Raw genomic sequence first — 26,047 nt, 5'->3', positions numbered from 1 at the left:
GGGGGAAGAGGAAGGAGGATAGCGGTGTTGGTAGATACTGACAGAGCTGCCTAATATGGGGAGCAATGAGTGATGGGGTAGATCACCCAACCCACCCATTCAATTGTATCTCATGGCAAAAATCAGCCAGCACCCATGTGTAATAAAAAACGATATCAGTGCAGAAAACAGCCCAATCAAGCAGATGTCACCTAATTGTATAATTGAAGGCTGCATCATGCTTACCTAGGCAAGAAATCCAGTAGGAGGGGGAACCTCATTATACATACATACATATACTTTTTTTTTTTTGCAGTTGTGTGAAATTTGTGTTGATGTTATAAAAAAGGGTGGAACATGTAATAGAATTAGCATCGTATTTATCTGCCCCCTCATCCTTCTCATGCCTCAACCCTCAGCTTTTACTAGCTCTATGTAGATGTATACGGCAATCACAAGTCAGATAACACATGTATGGAGGCAGATCTTCCTCACATCACAGACGATCGATAACGGCTCACCTTCCACCTCTCCGCAGATCACAACCGGCAGTGTAACTTCCTTCTCTGCTCTTCACTCCTCCAACTTCCTCACCATCATATGACTTCAGTCATGTGACCCGTCTTGTGGCCGGAGATCACGTGCTCCTCCTCCGGTGTGTGACGTCAGCAGCGTCTGATGTGCTGCGTTTGATAATGTGTACGAGGTTCCGTCAAAAATGCTGACCCAGTCGAATTTGCCGACCTCACCATCTGCGCTTGCGCACAGACGACATGCACTCGGAAACGGGTTTATTTACAAAGTGTTAATTCCCAATTGTTAATTGTGGCCGTTGATAATATGCCATGCATGGCAGTAAATGATGGATGGTATTTTATGCACATTCACATTTAATATCATAAGCAATTACATTAATTGGGAATTAACACTTTGTAAATAAGCCCCTGTTTGTGAGGTTATTCCCATGTGCGCGCCAGCGCAGATGGTGAGGTCGGCTAATTTGAATGGGTCAGCGTTCTCGATAGAACAGGAATTCTAGTGGGGGACGGGCATTTGATACGTGTGACTGTAAAGCAGATAGTAACCCATAGCAACTACTGTCCTCTTGTTACTGAGCTGGAACATGGCGGCCATGGGTTACTGCACTAACCTGTAAACTCAGATTCCTCTTCACTAAATAAAAATGTATTAATGGGAAAATTCCTGTGTCAGGAATTAAAATCAATGTCCCGAAAAGATGCACCTTTCAGTCCCTATTCACAGCTGAGGGTTTTGCTGCGTTTCCCGAAGCACGTCAACGATTGACATAAAGAATTCCATAATTTCCAATGGTGCCAATTTGCAGCTGAGAGTTGTGTAAAAGTACACAAGCTTCTTTCTAAGCAGAATTTGCGTGGTTTGAATTGTGACTCGCATTTTGCGCCTAACAAAGTCACTCTGTCCTAAAAATGCTCAAAAAAGCTTCAAAATCTCCTGAAAATCCTCAAGCATGAATGTTATAATTAGAATGCAGTATGTGAGCTCCAGTCCTGGGGTTGCCTAGGCTGAGATGATGTCATTAGTCTGCTGCAAACATTTCCGCAGTCTCCTCTCCCACAGGGATCAATTACAATATAACTAAAGGCCAAACTTTTATTTTAGTTTTAGATACAGTAAGGGTTATAATTAGGTACGCACTGATATCAATGCTAGTATCAATACTGAGTATTTGAGCAAGTGCTCCCGATGCCTAGCCTGATACCCGAACTTCCGGTATCAGGAAGCCGGGCGGCAAGTCATTACACGCTGCCCAGCTTCCTGATTTACCGGAAAGCCGGTTCAATGCTCTGCATCACCAGGGAGCATGGAGTTGGCTTCCCCACCAAAGCTCCTGCCGTCAGAGTAAAAAAACACAAACAAAAAAACCCCAGACAGTATGGGAATGCATAGCTAGATTGCCATTGACTATTTCCATTTGCAATAGCCAATAGCAGGCTGGCTACTGCACCCGCCCACTGCTGCTGTCAATCAGCAGTGGAGGACCTGATGGGGAACTTAACCATAGCTATATTTAATAACTAACCCTTGAGGTGGTGGGTGGAGCTATGGTGGGTGTGTCCAAATGGCGCTTTTAACTGTGGGAGGGGCTTAAATGATGCTCCGGAGTCTACAGAATGGTGGATAGGTGGGAGCCAGGTGCACTGGCACCGCCTGTAGGTGGGAGCTGTTGGTTATGTGTTTAGCTGAAGCACTGAGATCTTGAAGAATGCTGAATTAGAAGGACATTACATCATTGCAATACAGCATTAGGCAAGAAACATATTGTTAGAATACACATTATTGTATCTATTGCAATAAATCCTGCAGTATACATTTTCGGTCACTAGATGGCAGTGCTTATAAGTTCTGTTCTATATCTATGGTATATACTCTGTTGTATTGAATAAGGTAGAGAATAAAGCTGTGGCTTCCTTCCTGTTTTCCATGCTATGTGCAGCATGTATATCTGACTGTGTGCTTGTGTTTCTCTGTAAGGCTGTGCAAGAGGTTCCAACACATATATACTCAATATATGAAAACTTCCTGTGTATCATAGATAAGCATGCCTATAGAGAGTAACATTGCTATCTACAGCTCAAAAGACATAACATTATATGCTGTTGCATTTCCAACAGGAGCCATGTGCACTGTCAGTGTCACTGAATTGGCAGATACGTAAAAGCCAGGCGCACTATCAGTGTCACTGGAAAGGTGTGTTCACCGGGCTCTCACCTATCTGCCATTCCAGGGTCACTGACAGTGCACCTGGCTTTTGACTTCTGTCAAGGGGATAGGGCCACCCACTGATCGAAGTGAGGTCAATTCCTGCTGAGTTGGCCAAAATTCACTCCGTGTGTTATTGCCCACAAAGCCAACCATAGAGCTTCACGTGTCACCTTTAACCCCCTTCTATGCTGTCAGAACCCACTTAACATACTAGGCCCCCTCTGACAGTTTATATTGTGTTATTATACTGCAGACATGTTATCAGGCATTTGTTTCTAAATGTACAACTTTCCAGAACTTCAGAAGTGAGATTTCCGAGATCCTTGCACTCCGGGATTGTCTGGAATTAGAAATTTTGTAGGTGTTTAGTCAGCCCCCTAAAAGGCTCTTCATTATACCTCCTGCAGCTGTTTGAGGACAGATAACCCGGCCTTTTAAAAATAGCACCGAGCTGCATGTCATCTGATCTCTGTGCTGGAGACATGGCCGTGCAATGGCAACCATTTACATGTTTTCACCCTATCCACGGCACAAACGTTCGCATCGACCCGACAGGAACACAAGCTACAAGAGTCGAGAGCTTCGCGAATGGCATCTGCTTCAGCCAAGACCCGCTGGAACCCGGCCAGCTGTTTTTGGTGGAGATTGAGGAAAAGGAATGGGGGTGGTGCGGTCACCTAAGAGTTGGCCTGACGGCTCGAGATCCTCGCAGCCTGGACGTTGTACCAGAATATTCACTGCCAGACCTCGTCAATCAAGGGGATAGCTGGATATTCGCCATAACCCGGAACCATAACAGAGTGGTGAAAGATGAAGAAGAAGGTAGCCCTAGCTCGGATAAAGGGCTTCTCTCGGACCCTTACCTAAAAGTGGGCAAGTATAACATTTCCCGTGACAAGCTGGTAGCACGAAGCAAGCCGGGCCGATATAGCCACATTTTGGATGACTTGTACAAAACCAATGTGCTGCCACCCACCGCCCGCAGGAGCAGGGTTGGGGTATTGTATGAACCACAGTCAGATGGAAGCCGTCATATGCACATTATCATCAATGGAGAAGATATGGGTGCCAGTGCCCGTGGAATACCAGCCTCACAACCGCTCTATGCCGTCATTTTATAAGCAGCTATGGAACCAGAATGGTTGGCAATTCATAGGAGGCAACACAACCGATTTGTACATTTGTGGTTGCCTAAGAGGACTTCTAGCATTCTAAAAAATCAGTCATTGATTTTTGGTATTTTTGTAGATCTTACACACATCACAAGCTAGGGCTCAGTCATTACTTTGACCAAGACCTTGTAGTTTTCTAAAGCTGACCTCAGGTATTGGAGAACATATCGCAATGGGGGGAATTTATCAAAACTGGAGCAAACAGAATCTGGAGCAGTTGCCCATGGCAACCAATCAGCTTCTCTCTTCAGTCTGTTCAGTTAAGATCTGATAATGAAAGAGAGAAGCTAATTGGTTGCCATGTACGGCTGTTTCAGATTTTGTCTGCTCCAGTTTTGATAAATTCCACTCAATGTCTTTCAGGTCAGCTTCTGTACCAAAAAGGAATGGTTTGGATGCATGTGCATTGGTGTTTAGGCAATGTACAAAGGAGGGGGGGAGCGGGATTGTGATTACCATAATGACAACCAAGGGCCGGTGCCTAAGGTGGCAAGCACCAATTTACAAAATGTACAAATTGTGTAAACTTTTCCCTAATTTTGTTACCCTCTTATTTATTTCCCTCTGGTCAAAGCCGGTCATATACCGATTGAATTTCACCCGTTGCAATTCGATCAATGGGTGACCCTGCCGACTCTAAAGGTGGCCATACACTTTACTGTGGCCATACACTTTAGATCTGCATCTTGGACAGGCAGATCGTACTTGCGAACATCGCAAGCCCGCCCCCCTAAGGGGTGGGCTTACGATGACCGCAATGCTGAACGGGCAGTGTGCGCATGCGTATATACGCGTCTATGCGTATATGCATGCAGTATATGCAATCCCAGAATGCATCACTCATAATGGAATTTTGAATGTGCTGTACGCATGTACGTGCGTATACGCACGTATAGACGCGTAAATGGGCATAAACGCGCGCATATGCGCGTAAATACGCAGAAATACGCTGCCCGGACGCATCTCTGTTCCATTCTGTTTTTTCGCATATATATGCTACGCAAATATACGGCTCTATAAGCGGCTGTGTGTATGGAGCCATTTATTTGCATAGGTTGCATATGGTACAATACGCACGTACGCGCATATACGCGCGCATACATGCGGCAGTGTGAATGAGGCCTTAAACAGCAGGGAAAGAGACACAAAGCACCCTGGGAATCCAGGAAGTTGGTGAAAGTGATGGGCAGACGGAAGGCAGCACTCGCTACATATAAGGTAGAGGTTAAGTAAGCTTTGATTGCATTATCAAAAACAACTCTAGTATGTGTTCCTTTTACAGTGCTAATGTTTTAACTGGATAGGATATGATGGGACTTTACAACTCCTTTACGCCGTTTCCTTCCTTCCTATTAGTAATGCACCGATACTAGTATTGGTGCCGATACCGAGTATTGGGCGAGTACTCATACTCCCAAGATGCTCCGATACCGGAACTCCCGGTCAGGGGGAGATCTCTCTCTGACCAGCAGTGCAGAGGGAGCATGGCTTCCTAACCAATCAGGAAGCTGGACCCACCTCTCGGCTTCCTGATTGGCCAGGAAGCCAGGCTACATAGAAACAAGTGTAACCGGCTTCCTAGCCAATCAGGAAGCCGAGAGGCGGGTCATGACGTGCCGCCCGGCTTCCTGATTGGCTAGAAAGCCAGCTTCACTTGTTGGTAGTCAGCCTGGCTTCCTGGCCAATCAGGAAGCCGGACGGCACCTCATGCCCCGGTCAGGAAGCCAGGCCGCCTCCACTAGTGAAGCGGGTGTTCTTTCGATAGAATGCCGGCTTCCCAGGCAATCAAAAAGCCGGGCGACGGGTCATGATCTGCCGCCCGACCTCTTGATAATCGGGGCACATGGCACCGGTATCGGCACTCTGTATTGGCGAGTAACAAAAATAAATATTGGTACTCTTACTCGATACCGAAAAAACGGTATCAGTGCATCCCTACTTCCTATACATGTCAAACATTATATGCATTTTTGTGGCTGCAGACTGATGCAGTTAGCTCAATGTTCCCTGTACATACTGCAGTGTCAGCGCTATATAAATGAGTCACAGAAATATTCAGCATTTAACACCTAATATGGCATTTTAAAAGGAACTGAATAGTCTATATATTTCCCAGAATGCACTGGGGCTGCGGTTTCTGTGTGTCACACTGTGCGTGCACATACAGTAGGTGATTTAAAGAGGAACTCAGAGCAAAACTGTTTTTTAACCCTTGCAGCGGGCTACTCCTGCAATGCAAGGGTTAACTGATCGTTTTGGTCTAGTGAGGAAAATAAAAAAGTTATACTCACCTGAACCCTGGAGCCGGGTGGCTCTTAGACCGGTCCCTGGAGCCTCTCTTCTCCTCTGCTGCAGCGCTCTAAGGTCCTATGACTCATCACGTTCTATACAGTGTATTGGATGTGAGGACACCTAGGGACATGCCATCACTGCACTGGAGGAAGAGACAGGCTGGAGGGAGCGCTGTCACATCTGGCCAGATCAGAGGTTCAGGTGAGTATAACTTTTTTTATTTTCCTCCCTTGACCAAAATGAGTAATTAACCCTTGCAGTGCCGGGGGTAACCCCACTGCAAGGTTAATAAAAGTTTGGGTGGGGTGTAACATGAAACATAGTCAGGAACATGTACTTTGGTCTAGGGTATAAAATAAAAAGACATACCCGATCCTCGGTCCCGCCTGGCTGCTAGACCAAGACCTGTCCCTGCAGCCTATTGTCCCCCTCCACTCCAGCAATCTAAGGATCCGTGACATCATCAAGCATAATACAGTGTATTAGATGTGAGGATGCCGAGGGACTACCGGAGTGTAGGGGGAGAGAGGTGAGAGGTCACCGCAACAGGATCATGGATCGGGTGAGTATATCTTTATGATATATTTTATTCTATATTTTACACCCTAGACCAAAACAAGCACTTAACCCTTGCAGTCCGAGAGTAGCCCCACTGCAAGGGCTATGTTTTCATATCCCCCGAGGATGCACAGGACAAGAACAGAAGAGACAAAAAGGGGAAAGGTGAAGTAGAAGTATAGTAAACATTTCAATGGATCAATACTGTCCCGAGGCTGGGTGACACCCGGAGCGGTAACCGAGTGTCACCCCGCCGAGACGTCACTGCTCATGTGCGTGACGTCACCACGTGCATGCGCGATGACGTCATCGCGCATTCGAGGCAGTATTCTGATACCTGCCGGCGGCCATCTTGGTGATGGACCCCGGCAGAGAGAGAAGGGGACAGTCACCTGGCGGGATAAGGTATGCCACCGGGTCCCCTCCTCTCTCCTGATACTGTCGGTGGGGGGTGAGTCATTTTGGTGTCACCCCTCCAATGGTGTCACCCGGGCCGCACCCCCCTTGTGACGCCACTGCTGTATATATCAGGATGGCTATTCACCAAAAATAAGTGTCCTGGGCAATTGACCCCTCACCCCCATATACATAGGAAAACCCTGATTTTAACTTGTGAATCATGTTCAATGGATCAGGGCAAAACAGTTCTGATTGTTCCATGGCTTTGGCAGAAACTGTTGGTGGTAAGTTGTCTTAATCCTTTTGGTCCTTCCTGGCTGTTGTTGAAACTGCCACAAAATTGCCTAGTAAATGTCCATCATTATCTGGTGATTCCAGCTGCCATTCTTTCCGTTAATGGGAGAGCTTTAAGAGTATAGATCACCCATGGAAAATATAAAGAGAACCAGTAATTGATATTTGAGTCAGAAATGGGCATTTTCAAGAATCTGATTCTCCACTTGCATGTGGTTATAATAGTGCAGCCTTAGCTCTCAGGGATAGCTGTGTGTGATGTTATTTTATTACACCAAAGCGCACTTTGTTACTATGCCTTTTTATGCAAATTCATGCATGTGAAAGTGCATGGTGCAGAATTGAATGGCACCGCAGCACATGTTTTGGCATTTCCCTGATCCTAACTCCTTCCTCCCTTTGATCAAGCTAGTAAATGGACAGCTCCTGTAGATTGTTCTCATGAGGTAGGCAGACTGGGTGGACCTTAAAAAAAAAAAAAAATGTTGGTGTGTGTATGTGTAGTTGAAAATGTCTGTGAGTGTGCAAGATTTTGTCTGTGGTTATGAGTGTCTGTCAGTGTTTTTGAGGGCTATTTCACAGTAGTGCAATGCGTTAATCGAACAGCGCCGTGTGATTATGGCTCTGTACCACACAATCGCACCTAGACTGTCATCTAGGGGATTGTGGCTGGGAGAGGAGCACTGTCATCTAGGGGATTGTGGCTGGGAGAGGAGGACTGTCATCTAGGGGATTGTGGCTGGGAGAGGAGCACTGTCATCTAGGGGATTGTGGCTGGGAGAGGAGCACTGTCATCTAGGGGATTGTGGCTGGGAGGGGAGGACTGTCATCTAGGGGATTGTGGCTGGGAGAGGTGCACTGGCATCTAGGGGATTGTGGCTGGGAGAGGAGCAGTGTCATCTAGGAGAACTGTAGACAGAAGAGATGTACAGTCAGCAGGTGGATTGTGACTGGGAGAGGTGCCCCTTGGTGTCAGCACCTTGTCTGTATGTGAATCGTGTATAGGGCTGCCCATTTATTTCACTTGGTGCCCTATACATGGCACTTGCATTTAGGAAGTCCAAGCACCTTTTTCCCAAAATGCGCCACACCAAAGTGCACTTTGTTACTATGCCTTTTGATGCAAATTCATGCACGTGAAAGTGCATGGTGCAGAATTGAATGGCACCGCAGCACATGTTTTGGCATTTCCCATGATCCTAACTCCTTCCTCCTTTGATCAAGCTAGTAGATGGACAGCTCCTGTAGATTGTATATTTCTCTATACTGAATTCATTATTGGAAAATAGTTTGACAGTTTAAAATTACTTTTAATAATCTGCTGAAAATGTGAAGTTTTACTTTAATTACTTTAGGTTTGGTTTATTTATCATTGACTTATATACCCGGCATCTTGACTTCAGAAGTCTTTTATTTCTTTTCCAGTTCCATCCCTGCAGACGCTGAGTCGCCTTGTCATCCAGAAACATATGATCCGCAGACTCGACATTGATCGGTTAGACCTGCCACAGTTACTAAAGAACTTCTGCAAATTTGAGTGAAAAATTCTTGAAGTTTTATACTGCTTATCAGACATGGAACTACAAAACATGAACACGTGGGATAAAATGTGTTCCTCTGTCGGAGTTCACAGCCCTGTTCTGTTATCCAATAAATGGAATTTGAGGCTATACTGGCACTATTATAATTTGCAATTATTTATCCTACAAATCACTAGATCTAGGCAACAGTTGCCAGATTTTTAAAACTTACCTTAATAATAGATTTTCCACGAACTTCTTAAAGCAGGGGTAACAAACCTCCGGCCCTCCAGCTGTGGTGAAACTACAAATCCCAAGATGCATCTCTCTTCGGGAGTCATGTCTGGGAATCTTTCAATGCCTCATGGGATTTGTAATTCCACCACAGCTGCAGGGCCGGAGGTTTGCTACCCCTGTCTTAAAGTGAATCCATGTCTCACCAATGTAGGGCAAAGCAACAGGGCTACTTGCATAAAGGTCAATGGGGTGAATTTTGATGGTCAGTTGGGTAAATCTAGAGGGCTACTAGGCAAGCTACCGTCAAATAAATGGAACAGGAAACTGGGAAAAGCCGTGGTTTCCAATGCCAAAAAAACAGAAAAAAAAAAACAAAATCAGTGGGTGGGCCTTAGTGGGTGACATGAAAAACACCCAAATCCTTTAGACCAGTGGTTCTCAACCTGTGTAACCTCAGGACCCACATTTGTCTTTGGTCATTAAGTTGCGACCCAAGTCACACTGCAATGGAATGCAAGGCATTGCAGTACCACGCGTTCCAGTGCGTGCGATCGAACTCTGATGGCACCTCCCACACCAGAATGCACAGTAGGTGCGATTGCGTGGTGCAGTGCAATAATCACATGGGACTGTACTAGTGTGAACGGGCCCTCAAAAACACTGACAGACACACAACCACAGACACAATCTCACACACACATATACCCTCCAAAACAAAGTTTTTATTTTTTGAGATCCCCCCCCCCCAGTCTCCCTACCTTCTGAAAATTGGAGTGGATCCTCAGCCTGGGGTCCAGTGTGGGCTGCTGTGCTGTGACGGAGCTCCATCGTGCATTGTTTGTACAGTTCCCTCCCAGCTCAAGCTTTGTGCAGAATTCTCACCCCTTGAGGTGAGAGCTTGAGGCCAAATTAGTGTCATTTCCTGCAATAGGAATTCTGCAGAGTCCTGTGCAGAACATTTTTGCCATGTATGCAATTCAAATTTACTGGAAAATTCATAGCTGGCTGCTAACTGAACCAAACAGGTTATTTTTTGACAAAATAAACTACTAAATGACAAAAAGTCAAATACAGGAGGGTGCAGAGCATATGATCTGCCTAATTATCAAAATGTACCATCACCTATGCAGTGTGAGGAGATGACAAAGGAACAATACTCTGTATACTGTGTAACAGATAGTCTCTCGGGTATTGTCTAAAATTGAGACTCGAGCAACAATTCATCTAAGGCCCCATTCACATTGAGCGAATCGCGCGTTTGTCGCGCGATTTGCATTTTGCGCGATGCCGCGCGAGATCTCGCAAATGATTGCATTGAGCAAGCTAGAATCGCGGCAAAATCCGCTCCAAAAAGGGTCCTGCTGTAGCGACGCATGACCCGCAACAGACAGAGCCCCATTGCAATGCATTGGAGAGCAATATCGTGCGGTAAATAGCCGCAATATCGCGGGAATTACCGCGCGATAAATCGCTCAGTGTGAATGGGGCCTTAATTGGAGTCACTAAAGCCCGTGACACGCTGCATGCGAAGCCGTGTGGAGCAAAGCAAAGCTGCGAGGCCCCGACGTTCACATGCAGTGTGTGAGAGTTTGATTAGCTGAGCACAGCCAAATGAAAGACTGCATCTTCAGCCAATCGGCTCACGCGTAGCAGCTCAATAGACTTTGCATGCAGGTGCGAGGGTTTATACGTGCGAGCCGATTGGCTGAAGATGACATCTTTCATCCCGGCACGCTCAACTATGTGAGCTCTCCAAAGCTGACACGCCGGAGTGAAAATGACAAGACACACTGCACTGTCATGGGCTTTACTGTCAGGAGGTGAAGCGGGGGAGGAGAGAAGCTGTCAGAAGGCAAAGTGGGGCGGTGCGAGGAAGCTATCAGGAAGCAAAGTGGAGCAGTGCGGGGAAGCCTGTGACACAATGCATGTGAAGCGACGAGCAGCAAAGTGAAATTGTGGCGCGCAGACCCTCGCATGCAGTGTGTCTTTAAACTTTTGATCTGGCGCGCCAGCTTGCAAGAGCTAGGATAGCTGAGCGTGTGGAGATTTAAAATGTGATCTTCAGCCAATCGGCTCGCGTGTATAAATCTATGTGTCAGGATGAAAAGTCCATTGAGTTGTTGTGCGTGAGCCGATTGGCTGAAGATTAAGTCTTTCAACTGCCTGCACTCAGCTCCGCACCTGCTTCGCGTGCAGTGTATCACAGGCTTAAAGTGACATTAAACCCTCAGATTTTTTAACATAAACCAATACTGTAAAGTGTGCCTTACTGTAATCCATGGTAGTTTCCCTTCTCTTTGCTGCTCTTCCTTTTAAATCTGTATCTCTTCTCATGCTGGGGGAGAACTTCCCTTTGCAGCTGAGTGCCTCTTCCTGTAGTGCTGGCTCAGGTTGTGAACCTACACACAGACAACATGTATCCATTCCTGAGACAAGGCAGTCTGCTGCAAAACAGAAGTTCTGCCCAGCATGAGAACAGATACAGATTTAAAAGGAAGAGCAGCAAAGAGAAGGGAAACAACCATGGATTACAGTAAGGCACACATTACACTATTGTTTTATGTTACAAAATCTGAGGGTTTAATGTCACTTTAAGTATTTTTGCAATACAAAATATTCTTTTTGAAACTACTACTGATATTTACATATAAAAGCTCCATTCGGCCATTGGAAACAAGATAAGACAGCCCTATTCAAGCGCCAAGTCACCAGAGCCTACGCAGGGCTGATAACTGTCTCCCCGTCCCCACCTTTATCCAGTTACTCATGTCATTAATCTACATCTGTATCTTGTTTTAATAATTTAATCATATTTTTTATTTTCTTTAGTTTGGGAATTTGTGCTGATTTACCAGACACCTTATACATTTGTATATTATTAGGAGACTTTAGTCTAATTTGACCCATTTGTCACAATTGTTTTGTATGACTTTGTTGTATCTTTGTAGCCCTTATGAAGGGGGGTCCCTCTGATCTTCGAAATGCGTTGGCTTTGTGATAAAGTCTTTTACTTTAATATGGAATAAATCTGCATCTGGACAATTCATTTTTGGTGTGGCACTTTAATCTCAGATGATCTTAACCAAGGTGAAATCCTTCAGAATGGAGAGAATGCCAATTCCAAGCATACAGATATCTCGGTCAATTACTCCCATACCCTTCATAACGATAGAAGGACTGTAAGGTATCAGTGCTACCCCATAAAAAAAAAATGCTTTTGTTCGTATCTCTATCCCCATGTGACAGTGCTGGACTAATCATCAGGCACCAACACTGCAACATGGGAAAAGAGTCACATGCTTCTCCATTCCTGAAAATATGGGGTATTTTCTTCACTCCTGCTAACCCGGACAAAGGGACTGGGGGAGTGACGGAAAGGGAAGTATGTATTGCGGTGGAGGGGGAAAGTTTGTTCTAAATAGAACAGTGAAGGGTTAAAACCAATGTCTGTTTTTTATTGCTGTCTACTTCCCTACTGTATTTCAAAATGAATAAAAAGTTTGGCTTTTGATAAACTTTAAATTACTCTGTTGTCTGGGAACTCTGCGAATTAAAAAAAAAAACATAACTTTGCAATGGGGCTACCCCCGCACTGCAAGGGTTAAGTGCTCATTTTGTCTAGGGGGCGAATGTCCCTGGGCGCCCTCATGTGTAATGCAAGTCAATGGACCTGCATTAGATGTGATGAAATCAGCGCTCCTTAGACGACCAGAGCCCAGGGGAGAAAAGGCTGCAGGGACCAATCTAGCAGCCCCGCATGACCGGGGATCAGGTGAGTGCATCTTCTTTACTTGAGCCCCCTCATGAGCCCCACTGCAAGGGTAAGCCTTTAAATTCCTGAAGACTTTTAAGCATTCTTTCACCAGAACAGAAATTCACAACAATACTTTTGGTTGCAGTGAGCAGTGATGGCAGTGGGAAAAGGTCATGGGCTAATAACTCTGAATTTGAAGCACCAGAGTACAATAATGTACTATTGGATGCTAACACAGAAATTGCAAAGCTGGAAAGCGTTAAGTCTGCTTCACGCATGCTATAAGGCATGAAAAGCATATACTTGTAGGGCTGCAACACTAATGAGCGCGCGAGAGAGAGCGCAAGAGATTATTTTTTCCTTTCAACTAATCGGAAAAATTAATCGGGCAACTAATCGATTATGTAATCGTTAGCTGCAGCCCTAGATTCTTGTACCAAGATTCAGCAGATTCTTGTGGCTGGAATGACAGGTGTATGCGAACAGCAGAGGCATTGAAGCCTGTACAGGCACTGAGACTGTTCGCATGTATCTGCACTTCCAGCAGATACCTGTGGCTATGGACAGATGACTGGCCCTAGATGTAATCTTTCTGCATCCCGGGCTGTTCATCTGTCCCTAACCGCAGATAAGCGCTGGATGTGCAGATACATATGAACATTAGTGGACAGCTGTGACACCTGTCAGCCTGTCATTGCTTTGTACAGGCTGTCCCGCCTCAGCTATTCACATTCACCTCTGATGCAAGAATCCATCGCCTGGACCTTATAGGACATGTGAATGAGGCCTAACTAATCAGCAATTCAGGGGGAAAAAATTGAATATTTGTGTAAACAGCCCAGGATCTGAAAACAGATATTTTAAAACTACCTTGTTATACATTTAGTCCAGTGAGTACATATGATTTGGAATGTGATGAGCACAATCACTCAATATATTATAGTTTGACTTGTTCATAAGGCCCAATCCATGAATCTGCCAGCTCCCTCAATGTATTATAGCGCTTCTGAAATGTATCCTCGCTGCAGTCTGCCAGTAAATGTGAGAGCTGGTCGGTTAGGGATTCCATAATCAATTCTTTTTCAGGAACATCTGTCCTCTCGCCCCTTATGATTTCCAGAATGTCAGGTGATACAGGAAGAAGTGCAGGCTCAGGTCCTTCTGCCTCTTTCCGCCAGGGCATGTGTACCATATTTGGCTGTACAACTTCCTCATTGGCAGTGATAACCGCTAAGACATGGCGGCAGGGGAGCTTCAAGATCTGGTTAAAGCTGCAGGTACAGGTAGCTGGTGTTCCATAACTGATCTCATTGGGGTTCTCTAGAAGCTGAATATTGAATGATTCATCATTTGTTCCCATCACTTTTACTGACTTTTGAGCAATGTCAAATTCTTTTTGACAAAGGCTAAAGGCTCCAGGGTTGCAAATGTCCTCCAAAGACTGACATATCAATGTAGAGTCCTCAGAGTCCTTGTTGGGTTCTTCATTTGCTTCTTCATCTTCCCCTCCTTTGCCATCAATAATGGCCATTTCACAACCAGTGCAAGTCCTTCTATCTAATATGTTTATGTCAAAAGTGTGTTCCTGTATGTACTTAATCAGAGACTTTAGGATTGCACTTGTATCGCGAGAGTTTTTGAAGATTTCGATGAAAACGCGACTCATAGTTTCGACAGTCTGAAAATACTCAAAGCAGTGACTTGAACTTCTCCAGCGATGCAAGGCCCAAATGCGATCATTCAATAGCCAGTCTGCGTTGAGTTGCATTAACATACTGGGTTTCACAAACTGGTTTAGAATGGTGTACATGTTTCTTAGATTCCCCTTAGTGGCAGAACACATTGTGTTCTTCAAACCATCAATCAGCAAGTGTTCTGTCTGGCTAGGTAAAGATAGCTGATAGATGCTGTGCTGGAAGTGTCTGCAGATGTGATAGGCTGAAAGAACCACCTCAGCAGACGGGAATACTTTAAGTAAAGCGTCAGTTCCCTTAAATTGCGGGTCCACCAGAAACACGCGGACGTCTTGCCAATTGGGGTTGAAATCTTTCATAACTTGAAACATGTGAGTAAGCCCTTCGTAGCTTTCATTCTTCGGCACGGCTATATGAACGATTTTTTCCGTGTTACATGATGTGGGTAGGCACGGGCCGTCTGCCAGAAACGTGTATAGAGCTCGTCTCTGGGCGTCATGGGAACGGATCGTCAACAGAACTTCAGGAAATGTTTTGAACATGTTACACATCATGCTGGTCTGGAGGTTGAGATAATCCAAAACAGAGACTTTATGGAAATGGTATGCGACTTTTGACCCTGCGTTTGTTGCCATGAACATTTCCAAGTAAAGAGAAGCCATTTGTAATTACTTGCAAGGAGCTCCACATGAAAAGGTTTGGCCTTCTGCTGACAAAGAAAAACACACAGTTAATACCAGGGGTGTGGATTAAAAGACAAAAACTACTTGTCCAAGGACTAAAGCCGGGCCCAATCTACCTGTCCCTCATGACAGTCTACTCGTCCCTCATGACAATCTACCTGTCCCTCATGACAGTCTACCTGTCCCTCATGACAGTCTACCTGTCCCTCATGGCAGTCTACCTGTCCCTCATGACAGTCTACCTGTCCCTCATGACAGTCTACCTGTCCCTCGTGGCAATCTACCCGTCCCTCGTGGCAATCTACTCGTCCCTCGTGGCAATCTACTCGTCCCTCATGACAGTCTACTCGTCCCTCATGGCAATCTACTCGTCCCTCATGACAGTCTACTCGTCCCTCATGACAGTCTACTTGTCCTGATACAAAGAAATCATTTTAACCAAAACCATATTTAACCACTTGCTGCCCGAAGCAATTTGTTACATTTGCACACACATGATAAAATTGAAATTTGTGGCTAGAAAACAGCTTCAGACCCCCAAACAATGATATATTTCCTGAAAGCAGAGGCCCTGCAGAATAAAAAGATACTAGTTGCAATTTTTTATGTTGCACGATATTTGTGCAAATGTTTATCAAACCAGTATTTTTTGGATAAAATACACTAAAATGAAATTTAGTGCACAGAAACAAAATATAATACCCAATTGTTTGGTAAAATATAAAAGTTGGGGTCACGCCGGGTAAAGTACCAAACATGTCAAGCCATGTCATGTGAAACTACAACAAACTACAATAGCCAAAATTTCCCATAGGCGATGCTTTAAACGCTTTTACTGCTCATCAGTTTAGTGCAAACAGTGATTGATGGGCCGAGAATTATTGCTCACTCCGACGCTCGCGACTATATGCAACATGTGGGGCACAACTTTCGTTGATGCACGTAGGCGCATCCGATGTGTGTTTGCGTTGTATGTGTGTGCACATGGGGGCGGGGGACCTTAAACATTTTTTTTTGCATTTTACATTTTTTATCTGTTACTTTAATTTTTACATTTAGCTTTATTGCTATCACAAAGGGGGCTAACAAGCCCCCTATGTAATAGCAAATATAGTGTGACAGGTCCTCTTGATGGAGACATCATGGGTCTTTCAGACCCCTAAAGTCACCTAAGGACCCCATAGAAGCTGATGAAGAGAGATCTGCTTCACCAGCTTCTTCTTCTGGCTCTAGGAGCCAGAGAATGTGCCCAGTGACATCGAAGTGCATGTCCCAGGCATCGGGTAATAGGAATCCCGCACCCCTGTAATATGGAGAACACAGTTGTACCATATTTTAAACTGGCAACAGGACAAGTTCTGATATTTCCTTTGTCTGCCGTGTGCTCTTGGTTTAGTGTAAAGCCCAGTTTAAATTTCCTAACGTTTGAGCAGCAAAAATGTAAATATTCATTAAAGAGCATATAAACCCTAAATACAGTTTTCAGTATTTCAATAATGTCGGGATCTGTCCCCAGCTGCAGCACGGCTCTTTGCTGTCAGCAAATAGCGGGTAGTAGCCCCCTAGATGCTGACTTTGGGTCACAGGAGAACATTATTAAATGTATTCCTTTGACCCCAAAAAGGTTTGGCTTTAGTTCTCTTTTAAAAGGAGAGTTGTCAGCTTGCAACTGGAAGTGCTGTTGCTGCCAGGTTCTCCAGTCCCCCCTCTATCTAACAGGAATCAGGCAAGGCCACATAGTCATTGAGAACTGCACTGCAAGAAAAAGTCAGGTGCCTCCCCATAACCCAAAGTAGCCGGTATTTCCCAAGGCTGCAGCAGGCAAACACGGTGACAGGGGAAAGTGTGAGCTAATCTACAAAGAGCTACTAGACCAATAATGGGGTTCAGCATGAGGTGTTTCGGTGTAATCCATGGAATAGGGTGCAGCATAGGGTGTTGTGGATGTAATGGAGCGCAGTGAGGGGTGTGCTGGATGTAATGGGGTGCAGTGCGGGGTGTTCTGGATGTAATGGGGTGCCGTGCGGGCTGTGCTGGGTGTAATGGGGTGCCGTGCGGGGTGTTATGGGGTGCAGTGCGGGGTGTTATGGGTGTAATGGGGTGCACTGCAGGGTGTGCTGGATGTAATGGGGTGCAGTACGGGTTGTGCAGGATGTAATGGGGTGCAGTGCGTGGTGTTATGGGGTGCAGTGAGGGGTGTGCTGAATGTAATGGGGTGCAGTGTGGGGGTGTGCTGAATGTAATGGGGTGCAGTGTGGGGGGGGTGCTGAATGTAATGGGGTGCAGTGAGGGGTGTGCTGGATGTAATGGGGTGCAGTGAGGGGCGTGCTGGATGTAATGGGGTGCAGAGAGGGGCGTGCTGGATGTAATGGGGTGCAGTGAGGGGCGTGCTCTATAGATTGGCACAGCATTTTACACACCCAGAGACAATAAGCAGATGTAACATCAGACAAGCCAGCAATTGGCATGCAGAAAGTCTCTGGTCTTGGTACTGTGCTTGGTGATGGAATCATTATCAATATTAGGTCTGAAAACAACAAAGATTTTGCAGAGCTCTTCAGGCATGCAGCTGGGACCTGTAGTCCCGCCAATCACAGTGCTGACACTCCAGTACACGCTCCCCTCTCACTCACCTCCAGTGTAGTCAGTGTGTACACTGCCAGCTGCAGGTCCCGTCCAATGGGAGAAGGTGGAAGTGACGTCAGGGGGCGTGGCGGGGCTTACACACGGACAGGGAAAGTGAAGCTGTTAGAGCATGCGGGGGCGGGGCTGCTGTGTGTCACAGAGAGGTCTCTGATGGGGTGTACTGGATAAGTGGGGTGTTCGGGATGGAAGAGGGTGCAGTCAGTGTACAATGTAGTACATGTCATGCAGCACAGTGTGATGTGTTGGATATAAAGGTTTTAGCTGTACCAGTGCAGTGAATAGGAGAACGAACCTTCATTTGCTCCCTGTAGCACTGTCCATAGGCTGCCCTGAGCAGTGTGCAGATAATACTTCTCCCGTGCCGAGGTTTATGTCTCTTCCACCAAAAATGCTTCCTCTTTCCACTGGAAATAAATATATATGTTGTGTTTACATTGGATGTGACCTCGGCCACCAGCCCGGACGCCATTTTAGTTCTTAATAGAATATGGAATGGTTTTGTTTGCTGTGTCCCACTAAGGGAATGACCCTTCACTTCCTGTACTGGAGACACAACAGGAAGTGAGAGGAGTCTCCTTAGAGTAAGCAGTACCAGGACTAAAAGAGAGTGACCTTTCCATGACACCCACTACTCCTCTATGTGGACTGGAAGCACCCTGAAGCATCTCAGACCCTACCTTAGCTAACTGGATGTGCTCCCCTTTAGGAGGAGCTTACAGTCTAAGATCCCTATCTCACAGCATACACACTAGGGCCAATTTAGAGGAGCCAATCTATCTATCGGCATGTCTTTGGAGCGTGGCAGGAAACCCAGGGAGAGCATGCAACTCCTTGCAGCTAGTCTCCTGACTGGGATTTGAACCACGGACCCAGTGCTAGAGACAGAAGTGTGGTGGGATTTGTAGTTGCGGCACAGCTGGAGATTGCCTCCCTTGGCCTTAGAGATAAGAACACCCTAGAATGGCAGAAGCGTTAACCACTGTGCTGCCTTCCACGGATCTGACAGTAACCCACCTTAACATGGAAACAACTACGCCATTCTAGGGTGTTCTTATCTCTAAGGCCGAGGGAGGCAATCTCCAGCTGTGCCGCAACTACAAATCCCACCATGTCACTGTCTCTAACAGTCATGCCTTCGGATGTCAGAGTTTGCAATGCCTCATGGGATTTGTAGTTTCACCACAGCTGCAGTGCCAAGATGCCTACCCCTGTTCAAGTTCCTAACAGAATTCCTCCTTGAAGTGTAAGTTTATCCAAAAATTGTGTTTGTTTGGGATAGAGTAGGAAAGGGTTCAGACCCGCCAGTTACATTTGTACTGTGTAACATTGGGGGAAATTTCCCTTTGTTTCCTGTCTCAGAAATGTAACAGGAAGTTAAAGTAAATCTCCTTTACTTTCCTTGCAGTTGTCTATGGAACAGGTGACCCCCATTGGAAAAGTTCAGCTCACCTCTTGTTCTGGAGACACCCTTCAGTACAAATACAGGGGTGGATCTTCCCAATGTGGACAAAGACAGCAATAAAAACTTGACAGACGGTCTATCTCAGGGGTGGCCCTTTGGCTGTTGTGGAACTACAAGTCCCATGAGGCATTGCAAGACTGACAGTTACAGGCATGACTCCCAGAGGCATGCTGGGATTTGTAGTTTCAGCACAGCTGGAGTGCCAAGGTTGCCACCTCCTATCTCAGAGAGAAGTATCAGATTTGTAAAGCAATGCTGCAATTACTGTCAGTCTTTACTATACAAAACGACTAACTATCAGGGAAAAAAAATGGCTGCTTATTTCAATAACATAGCATGATAAGAGAGTGCAGAAGATTTTGAAGTGAACCTGTGCTGTGCTTGTGTAAATACTTATCGCTCAGCTAATGGTTACTTCTCTCTGGCGTCCTTCCCAGCTCACGGATTGCCAGGAGTTCGGCGGGACGCCGGCTAAGTATCACAGGTTGTCAGGATCCACCCTGCTGCCTGATTGACAGCTGGCTCTGCCTCTCTAGAGCCAGAGCCGGCTGTGCCCGCCCCCTTCATCCCTCCAGTTAGTGCTGGAAGAATCGAGAGAGGGGAGGGAGAATCCCTGCAGGGTGCGGTGACTAACAGTCCCTGCTCTCTGCAGTGAGAAGATTGTGAACTGAGTGATCAGCGGCATGTGATTGCTCAGTTCTCGATCAATAGAGCCGACCTGAGACAGCTTCAGTGTCACACGTCAGCTCTAATTATGGGGGGGGGGATTTCATTCTCCGTTCCCACCACAACATGGATGGGATGGGCAGTGCTTCACTTTGTAAATATGCAAACATGCTGCACTTACTCGCAGCACACTGGAAATCACTTGATTGCTCCATCGATGCTAAATAGCATGGGTAGACAAATCCCTATTAGCAGGGATCATAGAGATACAGTCAGACACACAACTAAGCCAGCGATCCCAACCATCAGATTTGCATGCCCAATCAGGGTTTTGTTTTTTCTGTCTGTCTCACTGGGGAGATTTCCCCTCACTTTCTATACAAGAGACACAATAGGTAGTGAGGGGAAATCCCAAATTAGCTGTCAATGGAACAGGTGCCCCCATTGTTAGACTAGTATGCGGCTAGTCTTATGGTGGCCGTACACTTTACAACCCTCGCAAGACTTTTGTCTTGCGAGGGTTGTAAGGTAATTTAAAAAAAAACGTACGATCTGCCTATCTTGGACAGGCAGATCGTACTTGCGATCATCGCAAGCCCTCTCCGCTGAGGGGCAGGCTTCCGATGACCGCAATGCTGAACGGGCAGTGTGCGCTTGCGATTATCGTACGATAATCGTGCAGTGTATGGGCACCTTAAAAGGAGAACTATGGGGTTAAGGCTTTTCCCCATAGTTCTCCTTAGGGTAACAGGAGGACACAAACTACCGTTCTCCCGTCACCCTAGGCTCAGTATACATTGAGTGAAAAGCACTCACCTCATAGTTCTCCTTTAAAGCTGGCCATACACCTATAGATTTCCCATGGTCAGATGGAAAAAGTGAAACAGGTTCCTCCATCTACGTTAAGCTGTGTGGATGGAGGAATCTCCCGCTCGGCCAAGCTTCAGTATCTTGCTAGTCGGCTCCGCTGGCTGTCAAAATACCTGAAGAATCTGATTGGATGCAGGCATTGTTCAGGTGTTTTGACAGCCAGCGGGGCCGACTAGCAAGATACTGAAGCTTGGCCCAGCGTGAGATTCCTCCATACACACAGCTTGGCGTAGATGGAGGAATCTGTTGCACTTTTTCCATCTGACCACAGAAACCATACAGATAATCTGTAGGTGTATGGGCAGCTTTAGACTTACCTTGGACCCCTGTTCTAGTGATCTTCACTGAGCCAATCCACCCAGAGCCACAAAGACTTCATCCGCAGAATCATCCCTGCTGGGTGCTCATCTTGCCACGGCCCGATTTATTCCTAAAGGGGGCCATACTGATTGCAGCCACAGGGAATTCTCCTTTAAACAAAAACTTACAGCCAGTTAAGAAATTATCTAACTGCCAAAAAAAAATTCTGACTGACATTACAATCATATCCTACAAATGTTATGGCACGTACCGTTTGTGCAGGCAAAGGAAAATACTGACAATGGACAATCCTCCAACATGGCTGACACCCTCTTTTGCAGCAGAGGTACCCCCTAATGTATCACTTGCCCCTCCCTTTTAGATTGTAAGCCCTCACGGGCAGGGCCCTCCTTACCATCTTGTCTTGAATTATATTGTGATTGTAATGTCTTCCTTATATTGTAAAGCGCTGCGCAAACTGTTAGCGCTATATAAATCCTGTATAATAATAACTCCAGGAAAACCACAAACTTACCCTTGCATTGGGGCTACCTCCACACTTCAAGGGTTAAGTGCTCATATTGTCTATGGGGTTCAAATAAAGCTGTATTACTCACCTGATCCTCGGCCCCACGGTGGCCGACACTCTCCACTTCTCCCCTCCACTCCAACTATGACATGTCCTTCGGCATCCTCACGTCTACTGCAGGTCAGCGTTCCTTAGACCGCCAGAGCCCAGGGGAGAAGAGGCTGTGGGGATCAGTCTAGAGGAAGTCGGCGAGACCGAGGATCAAGTAAGTAAATTTGCTTTATTTGAGTCCCCTAGGCAAAACAAGCAGACGGGGTACCCCGACTGCAGAGGTAAGTTTATGATTTTCCCAGAGTTCTTCTTTAAGAATCTACGTTAAAACCAATTACCCCTGATGTCTGTAATATGTGTGTATGCTGCTGCAATGGGTAAAAACTCTGCACTCCGACGCCACCGAAAGGCCTGAGCCTCTGGCTATGAAAATTACACTCCTGGCTAGGGCTGCAACAACTAATCGACATAATCGATTATAATCGATTATTGAAAAAGTTGTCAACTTTTTCAATAATCGATTAATCGGCTTCTGATCAGTTGGCCCTGTTCACAGCTCCACACGCTGTGCTCTGTACTGTATATTATGCAGAGCAATGTACCATCAGCTAAAAAGGGATTCAAATCCCAGCAATACATTATACACTGTATGTATAATGTATTGCTGGGATTTGTTGTACTCCTCTATAGCTGGTGATATTCTGCATTGCGCTGTATAGAGGACTACAAGTCCCAGCAATAATACATTATACAGCGCAATGCAGAATACCACCAGCTGTAGAAGAGTACAACAAATCCCAGCAATAATACATTATAAAGTGGTACAATGCTAAATACCACCAGCTATAGAGGACTACAAAACCCAGCAATAGTACATTATACAGCGCAATGCGGAATGCCGCCAGCTATTATGTACTATTGCTGGGATTTGTTGTATTCCTCTATAGCTGGCGGTATTCTGCATTGTGCTGTATAATGTGCTTTTGCTGGGTTTTGTAGTCCTCTATAGCCATTGCCATTCTGCATGCATTGCTGTATAATTTTACACTTTCCATTTCACTATATTGCACACCACACTATCTTTTTTTCTTTTTTACTTCCACCAGTCCAATCTTGCTCCTGTGATGGACTACAACATTAATACAAACTAGTAGTCCTATCACTGGAGCCATTTTTTAAACTTTATTTTATAGTTTATCCGATTAACCGATTAATCGAACTTAATAATCGGCTAACTAATCGATTTTGAAAATAATCGTTAGCTGCAGCTCTACTCCTGGCTATAGTACATTGCATACAAAGAGGTCGTTGTGGGTCGTCCACCTGCTACCTCCTTCCTTTATTTAAATAAATAAACATTAGCTCGATCTAATTGGCCGGGAAGCCGTCTTCCCGGCCAAACAGCCGGCTCGATGCTGATTGGGTAGGAAGCGATTGGCTAAAAGCCTTTCCAGCCAATCAGCATCGAGCCGGCTTCCTGGCCTATTAGGAAGCCAGGTCATTACTCGCCACCTGGCTTCCTGAATGGCTGGAAAGCCGGTTTCCTGGGCAACCACAATCAAGCCGGCCAAACAACATGGAGCCGGCTTCCCAAGCAATCAGGAAGCCATGCGGCATGCCATTACCCGCCGCCCGGCTTCCCGATTTCTGGGAAGCCAGCTCCATGCCAGCAGGAGCACCGATATCAGCGAGTATCGACAGCAAAATATCGGTACTCGTACTCGATACCGAAAAACCGGTATCTGTGCATCTTTAATGGACACTGCAAGTGTAACTTTTAAAGGCATCTGTTTGCCTCCCAGTAAGCCGCACAGGTAAGTTCTCAGAGGCAGACAAGTATGACACTTAGGGAGGAGTCATTTTTCCCATGACATGAACAGTAACAGTGTCTGTTAGAGGTTTTATTTGGTCTGTTCATAAATATTTAACTGATGGCTAGGTCAAGTGTCCAGCCTGTACAGTTCACAACAGTCAGAATCTGCTTCCCCTTCAACGGATTCCTTCTTCACCCACCTTAAAGGCAGGGCATCAGTCTTATTCTGAGCTAGATGGTCTTTCTTAGCATTTGATTCCTTTTGCCACATATCCACGATTATCTGGAGTGTAGAAGATCTAACCCGCTTTTCTGCCTCATCAACCTGCAGGAGTAGATTTTCAAATTCCATGACCAGACTGTTGATCATGTCCACCCTTCTGTTAGCTTCATCTGCAGAGTTAGCATTGCAAAGTACCGTGTCCCATATCTTGGAATGTGACACTGGTTTTATGGACCTCTTATGCCACCTGACATTGACCATGTCTCTGTCAACCAGCTTTTTGTTTGCAAGAAGCATGGCTAAGATATGTCTACATGGCAACTTATAAAGGGTACTGAAATAGCATGTACAGGACAAACCACCCTGAGAGACTTGATGGGATTCTTCCAGAAACCGGACAAGAATACAATCGGTCTGGACACTAATGAGTTGGCTAGACTTTTGAACCGCTTCCCACTCTTTAAAGCACAGCCGAAAGCCAAGGTCATTGCAGTTGTTCTTCAAGGAAAGTAACATCTTATCAGAAACTTTCTGTAGTCTGGATGGCAGTGGCTTGGGCTTGTTTTCCGAGGCGTCTATAACCTTTGGCAAACCCGAGCTCTTTTTCATAGAAGGTTGGGCTGACCGTCGTGATTTAATGATAGATTTTACCTTCACTTTTTTCTTTTTTGGGGATCTGGCGATATTCTTGGAAAAATCCAAACAGCCATCCCTTTTGTTTTCTAGCCCCTTGCTATTGAAACAGTCTGCAGATTCAACAAACTGCTGGATTTTTTCTTCTGTGGGCACATCTTTCGAGAGCAGACTGGAGATGGTATCAGTCACCAAGCCCAAGCTGTCCATGTACATATTACTGAAGTGCAAGCCTTTCTTCATATGCAAGTACCACAGCAATTCACAAGAGAACCAGTTTGTGTAAAGGTCTTCATACAACTCCTTGTCCAATTTGTACTGTATTTGCTCTGCTAAGGTGTTCAGTTTCTCTGGGGTTGTGTGGTGGATGGCATCGTCGATCCATTTGCGAAGCCATTCCTTGAAGCAAGTTGATCCCTTGATTTCTCTTTCAATGAAATGCACTGTATGGAACACAGACAGTAGAGTCCTGGCTGAAGGAAATGACTCCCGCAAGGTATCCCTGTGTCCAAAACCGATATCCGTATAGATAATCTTTACCTTTTTCCATTCCGGGTTGAAATTTTTGAAGGTTTCCATCATTTTGGAGATCTCCTTTGCATTATCCTCCCTAACAAAAGAGAAGTTAATGACCTTTCCTGTGCGCTCTTTGTTTTCCACTAGAAATGCGTACACAGTGTATCCACGTTTAATGACCACCTTGTGGATTAGTAGGCTTTCGGGAAACTTTAAAAAAAAGCCACACATTTTACTTGTTTGGAAGCTTATCTGCTCCAACTGCTGTTCACTTCCAACGCTTAACAATGCTTTTGAACCAAGATCTTTGGTTTGAAAGTTCTTCATCAACTCACCTAAACGTGAAATCGCATCTATAGACAACACCTCCTGAACACAGTCTAAGGTGGCATCGGGAAAATCAACTTCACTATCGTTTCCGTCCAATGGCAAGCTTTCCTCGTATTCAGATGGCACATGCAGATGAAGATTTTCATCATTATATTCCTGAGCTACAGGTAAAGATATTGTTTCACCACATATCTTTTTAGATTGGGAATCCAGCTCCCTGCATTCAGAATGCACCAGTTCCAGTGGAAAGGTAGGGGGAGATACTTGCAGACTTGTCTGCTTGGTGTGAACATGGGTGGGACATTCTTCTTTAACTACCAGTCGATCTAGTGTGGCGTCATACTGCAGAAAAAAGTAGGCTGGGCAGATGACTTCCAGCGACTTTCTTTTACCGTTGTGCCCTTGCAGTTTGGAACAGCAAAACTTTACCTGAGTGTATCTAAAAAAAATAAAAAAAAGAGATTTAAATGCTAATCTTAATATACTGCAAGAGAGGGTACAGAAAACAAAATGCACTGTATAGGTTAGATTTCCAAATGAGCAGAATTTTCACAAAGTACTCAAAAATGATAAAAACTCTATAAAAGTTGTTGTATGGGATCTTTTACTGTCACTTGTATATAAGAATGTATATGTTATACATGTATAATGTCTCCTAAAAAATATATATATAAGTCTTCA

The 26,047-nt window shown here is 45.4% G+C and overlaps 3 protein-coding genes across 3 annotated transcripts in view; 1 reads left to right on the top strand and 2 right to left on the bottom strand.

Moving 5' to 3' along the window:
- The first annotated feature begins 3,179 nt into the window (after positions 1 to 3,179).
- Positions 3,180 to 9,034, top strand: NEURL2 (neuralized E3 ubiquitin protein ligase 2). The gene is given in 3 exon segments (XM_018564311.1): positions 3,180 to 3,865; positions 4,951 to 4,973; positions 8,865 to 9,034. Coding segments are annotated over 3 exon segments (825 nt in total). The 3' UTR covers positions 8,981 to 9,034.
- Positions 9,035 to 13,862: 4,828 nt separating this feature from the next.
- ZSWIM1 (zinc finger SWIM-type containing 1) lies at positions 13,863 to 15,341 on the bottom strand. Its single transcript, XM_018564309.1, has one exon. The coding sequence runs from the start codon at positions 15,304 to 15,306 to the stop codon at positions 13,888 to 13,890; it is 1,419 nt and encodes a 472-aa protein (XP_018419811.1). The 5' UTR covers positions 15,307 to 15,341; the 3' UTR covers positions 13,863 to 13,887.
- An 8,408-nt stretch (positions 15,342 to 23,749) lies between these two features.
- The window catches only part of ZSWIM3 (zinc finger SWIM-type containing 3), a 4,369-nt gene continuing 2,071 nt past the window's right edge, over positions 23,750 to 26,047 (bottom strand). Inside the window, exon 2 of the mRNA XM_018564294.1 lies at positions 23,750 to 25,805. Within this exon, the coding sequence (XP_018419796.1) occupies positions 23,792 to 25,805 (2,014 nt within the window). The 3' untranslated portion in view covers positions 23,750 to 23,791. The remainder of the gene's footprint in view (positions 25,806 to 26,047) is intronic.

The sequence above is a fragment of the Nanorana parkeri genome, unplaced genomic scaffold (assembly GCF_000935625.1).
Source record: "Nanorana parkeri isolate BGI_ZX_2015 unplaced genomic scaffold, ASM93562v1 scaffold743, whole genome shotgun sequence".
Taxonomy (NCBI): Eukaryota; Metazoa; Chordata; class Amphibia; order Anura; family Dicroglossidae; genus Nanorana; species Nanorana parkeri.
The sequence above is the reverse complement of the archived record's forward strand: the minus strand, read 5'-3'. Positions and strand labels throughout refer to the sequence as shown.